We start from the raw sequence: 12,358 nt of genomic DNA, 5'->3' as shown, positions 1-12,358 counted from the left end.
ATTTTTCTTGGCCTGTCAGACCTGGGTTTAACAACAACCGTGCCTGTGGCCTTCCATTTCCTGATCACATTCCTTACAGTTGAAACTGACAGTTTAAACCTCTGAGATAGCTTTTTGTGACCTTCCCCTAAACCATGATACTGAACAATCTTTGTTTTCGGATCTTTTGAGAGTTGCTTTGAAGATCCCATGCTGTCACTCTTCAAAGGAGAATCAAAGGGAAGCACAACTTGCAATTGACCACCTTAAATAAACTTTTCTCATGATTGGGCACACCTGTCTATGAAGTTCAAGGCTTAACGAGCTAATCCTAACAATTTCGTATTGTGAGTAATCAGTATTCAGCAGTTACATGCATTCAAACAGCAAAATTACAGGGTTATCCAAATTTTTGCACAGCCAGTTTTTCACATTTGATTTTATTTCATACAACTAAATACTGCTTCACTAAAACTCTTTGTTTGGAAAACACCTCAGTACTCAGATGTTCCTAGGAAACAAAAGACATACCACTGTTGTCTTTTTTGTTGAAAGTAGAGTAAATTATTATGCAGGCTGAGAGGGATTCCAAAAACTTTTTCATATGACTGTATGTGATTTCAATCATGATCACCAGCATTTACTACAGCAACAGCAAAATAAAATGGTGAAAGTCTCAAAACACATTTTTGCAAAATAAGAAGTCATTCATAAAACCCAAAATAACAGAAAAAAGCTCAGCAGATCATGACAATTGTAATGCTGATTTAAAGAGAAGAAAGGAAAAAAAAACACAAGTACATACAGTTGGAACAATTTGACTCTCACACACATCACACTATTTCAAACACAATCCATCCATACGGATGTGTGTATTGTGTGGACTGTCAATCATAAAGTTATAGAACCTTTCACAATGAGAACCAATCTAAGAAGCTTTACATTGCAAACAAGAACACAAAACATAAAACCATAAACACTCAGTCACACCCATTACAGCACAATTTATTTTACAGCTCTGTGTACATAAGAACACACAGGATGTGTCAGAAATGTGCAAATATACAAAAGGAACTACTGCATGTGGCATACTATTTCATGTACATACAATAACCACATGAATATAAAGGAAGCACTGTGTGTGTGAATGTGTGTGTATGTATGTGTGGCAGTCCAGGTTGGCTGCAGCTGCCACACTTCTTGAGCCCAGGACCATTGATAGTCATAATCAAGGATGAGCCAGGTAAATAGGATAGGTAGACTGATAATTTATTATGACAAAAATGTACAGTGAAATGTTTGATAGTATTTGGTAATAAAGGTATAAAAATTACAGGAAAATAATAAACTTAAATGCCCTTTGGTCCTAACTACATAAAGGTCAATCCCTATCTATAGTAAAGGGTGGCTGCCCCTTTGCCTACCTCACTGTACCTCCATTTATTTTCTCCTGCTCAGTCCTTACACCTTTCTCACTTCTTGTCTCTATTTCTCATTCCAACTATAATCCTTGCAAATACTACATACACCTCCTGACTACAAGTACATCTGACCTGTGGTGAGGAGGTATTGTTAAGTCCTATCCTGGAAAACTTTCAGTCATCCTATAAACCCTCTTACTAATGGCCCCAGGGAAGCAAAATGTACAGCAGATAATTCTCCTGCTGCCACTTATGGGTATGGAGGACTTCAGAAACATTTCCACTTCCAATATACTTACATTACATTGATGTTTTAGAAGTACTAATCTTTCTCCATGTTTAATATTGGGTAACTATACCCCACTGGTGGTGTACATTTATTACTGGAAGCGATAACAACAGAGTTCCTGTCACCAGGACGACTTATGTCTTGAACTCTGTCCTGTACTATAGCTGCATCATTGCAATTACAGTCCCTATTTGGTCCCATTTTACCGTATATAAAATGTATAGAAAAAATTGTGCAACATAAGACACAACTCCTCATTGCAAGGCAATATTGTCCAGAAATTTCTATAAAAACCAAACACAACTTAAAAACTATTTCTAATGTATCAGCTACCTACACTACTGCAGTCTACAACACTTTTAGGCTAGCATGATAATTGAAGCCTTTAAAAGAGAGCACAGCAACATTGTTACTAGTCCACTCCCATGTTGATCCTTCCCTTGAACTATTCAGACTTTTCTTTTGCATGATGGTGGACAGCACAGAGATCTGCTTCTGAGGAATCACAATACTTTTACAGATGAAGAGGAAACTACTAAAAATTCTATTAAATGCTGGCTCCCCGACAGAATGTGCTCATCTTTATGCTGAGCTAACACTGTGCTTGCAATGTTGGCATGACATCACAGTTTACTCTTTTTTCTAATCACTATATAGAATTTTAAAAATAAGGGGTGTAACTGCAATCAAAGGAAACACTTGGTCTCTTTTTTAAGCACCACAGTGCCCTCTTTTGGGACAAGATATGCCACAAGTGGGGTAGTACAAAGCATTACTATTATGCTCTGCTTGCTCTTCTGCCTCCTGATATTGTTGAAAGCTTGCATAAGAGGTTCTGTTTATGATAAGGTCATGTTCCAAAAAATGACCCAGAATGTCTCCTAAATACCACTGAGATGAGTGCCAGGATGATGAGTTGGTACCAGAATGATTATATTGCTATCATTACTCTACTGCTGAATGGTGAGGTGAAGGGGGTCCTTTGTGACATTTGTTTGGACTGTATTGATAACAGCCTCTTTGAGGCTCTTTAAGATAACCTGGCACAAGGGAAGTGCCTCTGTGGTTAGAGGATTGTTCTGCACCACTCATACAGCTCATAGGCGCAGCATCATGTTCCTCTTATGCAATGTTGGCAATGGGATGATTCAGCAGAGCACATAGCTGAGAGGTTTGCCCTTTATATAAGGTGAAGCACTCCAAGAGGATGTCTAAACCAGTGTTGAGTTGGTGCTGAAGCTCAAGGATACCCAAGCCATTTGGAAGGAAAGCTTAAAGTTGCAGTCCTTACTCATTTGGTCCATTGTAACTTGGCATTTGCTTGGCATAATGGCAGGACATTGTGATGGAGTCACCGGAAGCTCCTCCCAAGCAGCCTGCACATCACCTCTAAAACAACTTTGCCAGATGCTGTTGTCACAGCAATGCTTCAGTCCTAAATGAGCACAACTGTTTTCACTGTGGGCAACCTGAAAATACTGCCTGCAATCTCTCTCCAGTTAAATAAATTAAAAGACTGTCCTGGGTATGTTAGTTGTAATGCCTTTCCTTCCAAAGATATTAAAAAAAAAGATAACATTTATATAAATTGACAGGACAGTCCTACGTTTGCGATTTCGGACAGCAAGCTGTGTGCTACTCAAAGGTGATATGTGCAAAAGTTAAAATTTAGGAAGTTAGAGCAGGCAGAAATTCACTGTATACATGTGACATGAACAGTTATGAGACTATGCTTCTTCCGATTAAATTCTGAAAACATAATGTGAGAACTGCTATTTCAAATACATCCATTAGATTGATCATAACAGTCAAGCAGAATTGACTCTTTGTCAATCCACCAACCTGAAACATCACTAATGCACAAAGAAACAAACTCATCCTACCAGCTGTTGAATAATGAAACATAAAAAGCACTTTGGAGGTGAAGCCTTACTGAAACAATGAGAAGAGGTTTCACCATCAAAGTGAATTACAAAGATTGTTCTTCAAGCTGGCAGTTTTCATTCCTTTGCTCTGGAAACACTTACACCCACCCAGTATTCAGTCCCTTGCTCAATTCTTTAATGTTACTGAATAACAAATTCTACCAAAAAAATAAAATTTGCAATACTTTTTCAAAATACTAAAATTAAAAATGTTTTATGTGATATCATTTCATATTAGAAAAAAAGGAAATACACTTCTGAATAACTTTTACATCCCTCTGTTGGGGAATCTATTAAAAAGTTAACACCAGTGAAAAAGAACTGCTCAATAAGGATACAATTATCTTACAATTAGCCTCAACCAATAAATCATTAAAATAACCACCATATTTTTAGGACAAAAACTGTACAGTGTGGCACGCGGTGGGGGGTGGTGCCCAGCTGGGATGCCCAGGAGGACCAGAGGAGGGCTTGTGCCTCCTCCAGACCATGAGGAGGCGACTGCCCTGGTAGCTATGGGGACCACAGGTACAGAGCTTTGAAGCTCAGCCCTGTAACCGCCAGGGGGCACCCCAATGCCTTTGGAGCCCTGGACCTCAACACTTCCGTCATACCCGGAAGTGCTGGGGGGGGCGGGGAAGAGGATCGGGGACACCCGGAGTGCTTCCAGGTGCGGAGCCGGTACTTCTGCCACACAGGGGAGTGCCAATGGAAGATTGCCGGTAGGCACCTGGAGCACATCCGGGGGACTATAAAAGGGGCCGTCTCCCTCCATTCGATAGCTGGAGTGGACAGAGCTCGGAGGAGAGGAGTGGAGGCGGTCAAGAGAAGAGAAAGGCATTTGGTTGAGGGCCTGGACTGAGGGTGATTGGTGCTGCGGCACTGGGGTATGTGTTTCATAATTGTAAATAGTGTATAATAAACATGTGCTGGGTGATAAAATCATGTCTGTCTGTCTGTGTCCGGGCTGCCCCCCACAACAGATAATGAATCATTATGAACTTATAACATCTGTGTAAAAGATAATTAAGAAACATTCCAAAGAAGTTAGATATAAAAAGGACAGATGCAAAAAGTAATAAAAGAGGGTACAAAACAATATTTAAGTGTTTGAATGTCCACATGGACACTGTTGGTTCAATTAATCAGGAAGTGGAAGTTTTGTCCCACCTACACCTCCTAGAAAAGGCTGTCTCTCAAAATTCTTGAGTAAACAAAGAGACTTGTGAGAGAGGCAGAGAAGTCAACAATCCCTCTGAAGGAACTTCAGAGTTCATTAGCTGAGACTGGGCTAATGGGCAACTGTTAGTTATATTATGAGACCTGGATGGGTGGGGGCCGCAAAAAATGCAAGTCAAATCAAGTTGGGGAGCGTGTACTGGTACAGTGCGTTGCCGCACCCACTACATGATGAAACAACTTGGGATCCCGTTTGGCAAACCCCCAGGCAGACACACGGTCCAGTCCCACTCTCCAGAAATGACCCTCTATCTGCCGCAGCCAGGTGTTATGTTGGCGACCCCTCGGCCTGGTCCAGCCACTCGGGTCCCCAGCAATGAGAATCTTACGAGCTCGATCACCCTTGGGGAAATGTGCCACATGGCCATAGTGCCGTAACTGACGCTCCCTCACAATGTAGGTAATGTGCCTCATTCAGGACAATATGAGCAACCGCTCATTCGACATAAAGTCGAAGGTCACTGGATAGCGTCCATGTCCCGCAACCATATAGTAAGACAGGAAGCACCAGGACTCTAAATACTTGGACCTGCGTCCCTTTGCAAAGATATCGGGAGCACCACACCCCCCTTTCCAGCAACCTCATGACCCACCATGCTCTCCCAATCCGTCTACTGACTTCGTAGGAAGAGTCACCGCAGACATTAATGTCACTGCCAAGGTAAGTAAACCTCTCGACAAGGTCGACAGTCTCTCCGTAGACAGACACACTGATGATGGCTGTGCCCAAGAGGTCATTAAAGGCCTGGATCTTGGTTTTTATCCAGGACACTTACAAGCCCAGACACTTAGACTCCTCACTCAAACTCTCGAGCGCCCCAATTAGAGCCTCCATTGACTCTGTGAAGATCACAGCATCGTCATCAAAGTCAAAATCCGTGAATCTTTCTTCACTTCCACTGGACCCCATGACCTTGCCCAACACCCAATCCATACGAGCATTGAACAGAGTAGGAGCAAGAACACACCCCTGATGAACCCCATAATCAACTGGGAAAAACACAGAGGTTCTGCCTCCACTCTGCACAGCACTCACAGTACCAGTGTATAGCCCGACCACGATATCCAGCAACCCTAAGGGAATCCCGCGAACCCTCAGAATGTTCCACAGGGCAGCTCGATCAACTGAGTCATTACTCAAATGCCATTACTCAAAAAAATAAAAATGGAAAACTGCATAAGAGTGACCCATTTGCAATAGGGGAAACATTTTTGTAGCTAAAAGAGAAAAATGTAGAGTGTTTTGGTCAACATTTAAAGAGATGTGTGGTACAAATGTTGCACTGTATACACCTCATAAAACACTGCACCTATGGTGAATTATGGTACTGATAACATATGGCTGTGGGGCTATGTTTCATCAGCAGAAGCCAGATATCTGGTTAAAATAACAGGAAGAGTAGATAGTTGAAAATATAAGCAAATACTTCAAGACAATTTGTTTCACAAAACTGAGAATTGACCAAAATTTACTTTTTCAGTAGGACAAAGATTATAAAACACAAGGATAATAATGTTGAAAGTGACTGAAGGACAAAAAGTGTAATGGCCCAGTAAAAAGCCTGATCTCAGTCTGAATGAAATCTATAACACTATTTCAGAATTGTGGTGCATACGTATTATCCGAAAAATATGGAGCACGTTTTCTTGGAAGAATGGGCTAGAATCATTTCTGAAAACTGAGCAAAGTGGGCACATACTTACACCAAGGGACTTAAAGCGGTTACAGGCAAAAAACATTCTGTAAAATATTACAAACAGGATTCTGAATACTTATGCAAGCAGGATATTTCCATTTTTCCTTCAACATAAAACAAATTTCAAACTCAAAAAATGTTTAGCGCTTCTGTACTTTACACTGAAATTTAGTAATATCTTTATTTTAAGGTTTATTATTCATTAAAATTACAGAATTGGCCAAAGGACCCAAAACTTTGGAAAGATATACGTGTATGTATGTATGTTTAAAACACTTTACACATACACACTGTAAACACTCAAGACATCATCATGAAAACACATTGTCCATTTTGAGCACCCATTCAAATGTTTACAAGTGGGCTTCAGTGTCACTTACCTGGCCAGCCATGAACTGCCCAAAGCCAGGTGGAAAAGTGAGAGTGGCAATCAGCAGAGTGACCAGTGCTGGAAACAGCAGGCGTCTGATTATGAAAAATAAAAGATTATGCAGCTGGCAAGCTTCAAGGTCAGGTAACACTCAAATAGTATCTCTTACTTTTTCATCAGGAATTTATTGATGGCTTTCTGTTTCCTCATAAATTGCACAATCTTTCGGTTCAAGTAGACAAACAGAGCTCCTCCGAAACCACTGGCAATCCTGTCAAAGAGAGTGCATATGTTAAAGATACAGACACTCTCAAGTCTTAGGGTCACCAATCTAGCAGGCTACTAAGCTTTAGCTTACCTAATCATTAGCTACTTGCCAGCCACCTACTGCCCACTGACAGACCCAGGCATCAATATGCAATCAAAATGTCAACAGGCAGAAGAGAGATGATGGATTTCACACAAGGCTATTTATCTAGAAGCCAAGAAGTCTATCAGATGTGAAAATGAATAGTCTGATGATCATCCCATCAGTAAGAGAATAAGTTGGCAAGTGATTCAAACAAGTGATCCAAGTGAGAAACAATGTATGTAAATAACAGACTACTCTGAGGAGACGTTAGGGTTACCGAAATCAAATTAATTATGTTAACAGTCCAGAGATGCCTAGATTAATCTCCAATAAGTTACCAAAGACTCTCTCTAAAGGACTGACATCCATACCTATTACCTGAACTACTTCTCCAACATGTTAAAACATTCTAACATGTGGTCAGTTATGGGTGGGTAACAGAGTGGAATGGAGAGCCAAACTGGCACTTACCCAATGACAGCAAAGGCAGGGAGTTCCTGGAGATCAAAGGGAAAATCCAAGCGGAATCTTGTTTTAAAGAGAGCAGTGATGGTCTCTGCAATACACAGAGAGTGTTGGTATGAGTCTGAGACTTGAAAAACTAGGCTATAAAGAAATAAATTCAGATGGTACACTATATGTGCTGTACAGTGACCAAGCTGGTGGGTACCAAAGGAAAAAATAGGTCACATCTACACTTCCATGCTGCTCAACTAACCAATTGCAAAGCTTAAATGAGAGTAGCCCCTTGCTGAATTCTGCACCACTCCAGTAGCCAAGCTCTGAATAAGCCATAGGTAATAACAGAAGGATACAAAGGTCAAATAACCATAGTCTCTACAGTTACTACTTTTGATAGGGGAACAATTTGATATATTCTGGCAAAGTAGCTACATGTCAACTTGTATTGACAACTACATTGAAGACAATTCTATTACCTGCTTAATAGCTATGTAATAGTGAAACCAAAAATTTAGACATGCAGATCATAAGCCATATATGAACAGCTTAAGTACTATAAATGTATACTACAGCTGGCTCACCCTCATCTTTGTTCCAAACTGCCAGAACTCTGAAGATGAAGGCACTAAAGGTAGCTGCAAAGAAGCCTCGCCAGTAGTTTCTGACAGCAAAAAAGGTTGAGGTTACTTCAATACTGAACAGTACACCTGTTGAGAAACCATTGTGTGAGTCATTAAGGGAGTGGGGGAGACAAGGACTATGAAAACAGACAAATGCAGCAATTGAAAAAAGTAATGTAAAACTGTGGCCATGGTGGTGCTTACCTCCAATGGGTGCAGCAAAACAGCAGCCAACTCCCACAGCACAAGCAGCTGCCAGCATTTCAATATTGCGTGACTCATTCTGGTGAAACAGGAAAATGGTGCCCAGTCAGTAGCAGATGTGAAACAGGTCATTAACTCCCAAATCAACCATGTAAATCAGCCATGATCAGATACCAGATGGGTAAAAAGCTTCATCTGTTAGACACTTGATCACTACAGATTTGGGGAACACAGCTACAATCTGACCAGAGCTGCTTATTGCACTCTGGAACTCAGTTACTACCTGAGCACTACTTTCTGGCACTCAAGCACATGACACACAGTGACATGATAAATGGCATTACATAGTGAAAAGTCACCATAGAGTTTATTCACATCAAGAGGTTAAAATTCACAAAAAAAGTAAATAGGCCATGGCTGCCATGCCCAGTAATACTATCACATTTATCATAAAAAAAAAAAAACTGCTGCAGAGAACACCAAATAGGACCACCACAACCACCATACCAGTACACAAGCTATTTTGGTGGTACCCCATCAAAACAGCGAACCTTGGTGGAAAGTGAAGTCTGAGGGAGTCTGTGACACTCATACTGCTTCCCGGAAGAGAGGAGGTCTTACCTTATACCCTTCTCCGCTCTCCTCCTGTGGCAGCAAGTGATCCAGAAAAAAAAATGTTTTAAACTGCAGTATTAGAGCAACCTTCACCCCCTCCTTCAGCCAGCCAATCAAGTCCAAACACACACAGACATAAATATCAGTCGCTTCAACTGGGCATGGTAAGGCACAACTGGAAATGGGGCACAAACACAGACACTGAATTCTGCAAGATGCCTGGATAGAGGGGATTAGTGGAAAAGCAAGGTGGGAGGGCTTAAAAGTTGGAAAGGCAGAATGTATTTATACCTCATAAATTCCTCCAAAAAGTGACATGAACTTGCTGAGCAGTGCAGCACACAGACTGGCAATGTGCACGAATGGTCCCTACAGAAGAACAAAAAACAAAAATTACAAATAAGAATGATACCTAATGAAAGCCCCATGTTATTGGTACCTCTCACTCTTCACTTCCACCTCCACAAATATTTCAATGCCTATGTTGAAAACATATTTGCCACCCAATGACACTAGTCAGGTTCACCACTGGTGATAGAACCAAGTCATCCCACTGGAGGTAGGGATTTCTGGGATGATCCATCCTAGCAGAAAGGAGGAGGCCAATAAAGGATGCAGATCTGTTTATGTAATTATAAAAAAGTGATATCTCTTGCCTATGTTTGCCTTCAGTGCTCCTTCTCCTAGGGTCTTTAGTGCCATCATGTGTCTCAACATCTTGAATAGCGCTTCCCCCCTCAATTACATTCCTGTAGAGCCTGTTTCTCAGACTCTTTCATTTCAAGGTGCCTTGATCACCTCCTGTCTGCTTTTCAACTACTAATGGTAGACAGGCCCCTATTACCTGTTGTGAAAACAATTTGTATACTTGGGAATACTTCCTGTCTTTGGAGAAGATTCTCAGAGTACCTCCTACAACTTTTTTCAGTATACTTGTGTGTCTAAACCTGTCTTGGCCAATGCTTCATCTCTAGATCATATTCCTGTAAAGCCTGCTTCTCAGACACCTGCCTATTTCTCACCTCCGGTCTGCGTTTGACGATCACCACTGGCAGATGGGCCCCCAGTTACTGCTGTGAAAACATTGTTCATATTCTTGTGAATACTTCTATGAAGGTGATTTGGGTTGTGCCTTGTTAATATTTAACAACCCAGCTTTGCTGAATATGTTGTTTGCTTTGTTGTCATTTAAATGTAACTCCTTTTTTTGAAGAAATAATAATAAAAAAAAAAAAATGGCCACAATCAGGAATTGAACATCATAGCCCTAATGTATCATGTCATTATCCCTATCACTGATTGACCAAGGCCAAACTGACCAGATATACACACAGACAGTAGTGTTTTATTAAAAAGAACAAGACAGATGGCAAAAGTAGGACTTCCTTGAAAGATCTTCATCATTTAAAGCACCCCAGGCATGGCAGATAGTAAGTTAATGGATGGAGGGATTTAGAACAGGTTTGTTGTAAGAGCATTATTACCCTGATTTGTCTATGACTAAGGCTGTGGGTTCCTTTTAGCAGTGCAGATTATTAATTCTATGTAGGGGATAAAAAAAAATCATCATTCAGGCCTTACTTCTTTACCAAGGGGCATTCCACTGCCCAGAGCACAGGTCAATCCGATCACTTTGGCCACAAATGTTTTGAAGGTCAAGTATTCTTTGAGGACCACTCCCCGGAGGATTGTCTTCATCTCAGGAATACCGGATCCTGTACAAAAGTAGCAGCACATTGAAGAGTTACATCTGTCGAGGTACTAAGGCTCCTAGCAGAAATTAGTTTGATGTTGTCCACGTTAAGGTTGTTAAACAGAGTATGAATTATCTTTACTTCAATGGGGATGGGGGTACTCTAGGGTTCAAATTTAAAGGAACTCACCAACTGCCTGAGGTGCAAGTATTTGGGTAAAACCAGCAGAAAAGGTGATCAAAACAACAGGGTAGGTGACCCATGCCAGATACTGAAGGAAGACATTGTTGCCCAGTCCCCCATACATCCATTTCTGGGCTGGGAAAAGAGGAACAAAAAAGGAACATTCAGGAAAGTATCTGGTTTGAGGAGTTGGGTGAATTCATTAACAAGTATTTTCTACATGATGAATAGCAGGATGCAAACACAAACACAGACAGACACTAACACACCCAAGTCAACACATACTATAAATATAGTGAAAATCACAACAGTCAGGCGGTATGGCACAGTTGCCAAAGTCCATCAATTCATCCATTATCCCACCCGCTATATCCTAACTACAAGGTCACGTGGGTCTGCTGGCGCCATTCCCAGCCAACACAGGGCGCAAGGCAGGAGATAAACCCCGGGCAGGGCACCAGCCCACAGCAGGGCACGCAAACACACACACACACACACACGCGCACACACACACACGCGCGCACACACACACACGCGCACACACACACACACACACCCAGCACACAGTAGGGACAATTTAGGATCGCCAATGCACATACCCTATGTGCTTTAATCTAATCAATAAATAAACATGAAGACATATCCAAAAAGCACCTTGTTTCACATTGCAAAGTGCACACCTATACAAGGGCGAACACTGTAATAAAATAATAACTGTCACTAAGCCTATGGTCCAGTCTGTTTTGTGCTCTTCAAGGTTGTCTCTGTTTGACATGATCACTTCTGAAGTGTACATTTTGAAAAGGATTGAATGAAGGGGAAATAAAATCCTTCTCTCACTACTGACTCATAACACTCAGGTATTCAGCATCATCACACCAGGACCAGTTAATATAATTTGTATGCCTTTAAGAAACATACTGTTAAATTGATATATGAATTAATTTCAACATAACAAGAAGCACATTAATGAATATATACCCTGTTCCCATCCTTTTGTTTCCTACAATTTAATTTTTGACTAGCTCTGTATATCATGACAACTCATACCGAGAAGGCTGGCTTGTAAAATTAAAATCTATTCTACAGTGGTGTACAGTCAGACTGCAAGGCTTAGGTAAATTGGAAAAATGTTTATTCTCAGCAAGAGAAAATTACCATTTGAGTAGTGAAAAAAAAAAAAAAAGAATCCCACAAATACCTATTGAACCCAGCACAGACTGGGGGCTTCACAATCCTCTTACTCTTTCTTACCTTCATTGCCTCATCTCTCCTTCTGTTTTCTAGCCATACATCTTTCCCAGAAAA

At 41.0% G+C, this 12,358-nt stretch overlaps 1 protein-coding gene across 5 annotated transcripts in view; it reads right to left on the bottom strand.

Annotated features, from left to right (window-relative positions):
* Nucleotides 1-12,358, bottom strand: part of clcn2c (chloride channel 2c) — a 96,567-nt gene that overhangs the window by 39,957 nt on the left and 44,252 nt on the right. For 4 of the 5 annotated variants that reach the window (XM_039765178.1, XM_039765160.1, XM_039765185.1 and 1 more), the window contains exons 4-12: nucleotides 11,057-11,185; nucleotides 10,755-10,888; nucleotides 9,465-9,542; nucleotides 9,180-9,203; nucleotides 8,559-8,637; nucleotides 8,316-8,441; nucleotides 7,744-7,828; nucleotides 7,090-7,191; nucleotides 6,931-7,015 (exon numbers count right to left, since the gene is read on the bottom strand). In XM_039765178.1, the coding sequence (XP_039621112.1) occupies nucleotides 6,931-7,015; nucleotides 7,090-7,191; nucleotides 7,744-7,828; nucleotides 8,316-8,441; nucleotides 8,559-8,637; nucleotides 9,180-9,203; nucleotides 9,465-9,542; nucleotides 10,755-10,888; nucleotides 11,057-11,185 (842 nt within the window). The remainder of the gene's footprint in view (nucleotides 1-6,930; nucleotides 7,016-7,089; nucleotides 7,192-7,743; nucleotides 7,829-8,315; nucleotides 8,442-8,558; nucleotides 8,638-9,179; nucleotides 9,204-9,464; nucleotides 9,543-10,754; nucleotides 10,889-11,056; nucleotides 11,186-12,358) is intronic. The other variant, XM_039765170.1, reaches the window with a different exon arrangement.

Source organism: Polypterus senegalus, chromosome 1 (assembly GCF_016835505.1).
Source record: "Polypterus senegalus isolate Bchr_013 chromosome 1, ASM1683550v1, whole genome shotgun sequence".
Classification (NCBI taxonomy): domain Eukaryota; kingdom Metazoa; phylum Chordata; class Cladistia; order Polypteriformes; family Polypteridae; genus Polypterus; species Polypterus senegalus.
Note: the sequence above shows the minus strand (reverse complement) of the source record. Positions and strands in the feature narration are given on the sequence as shown.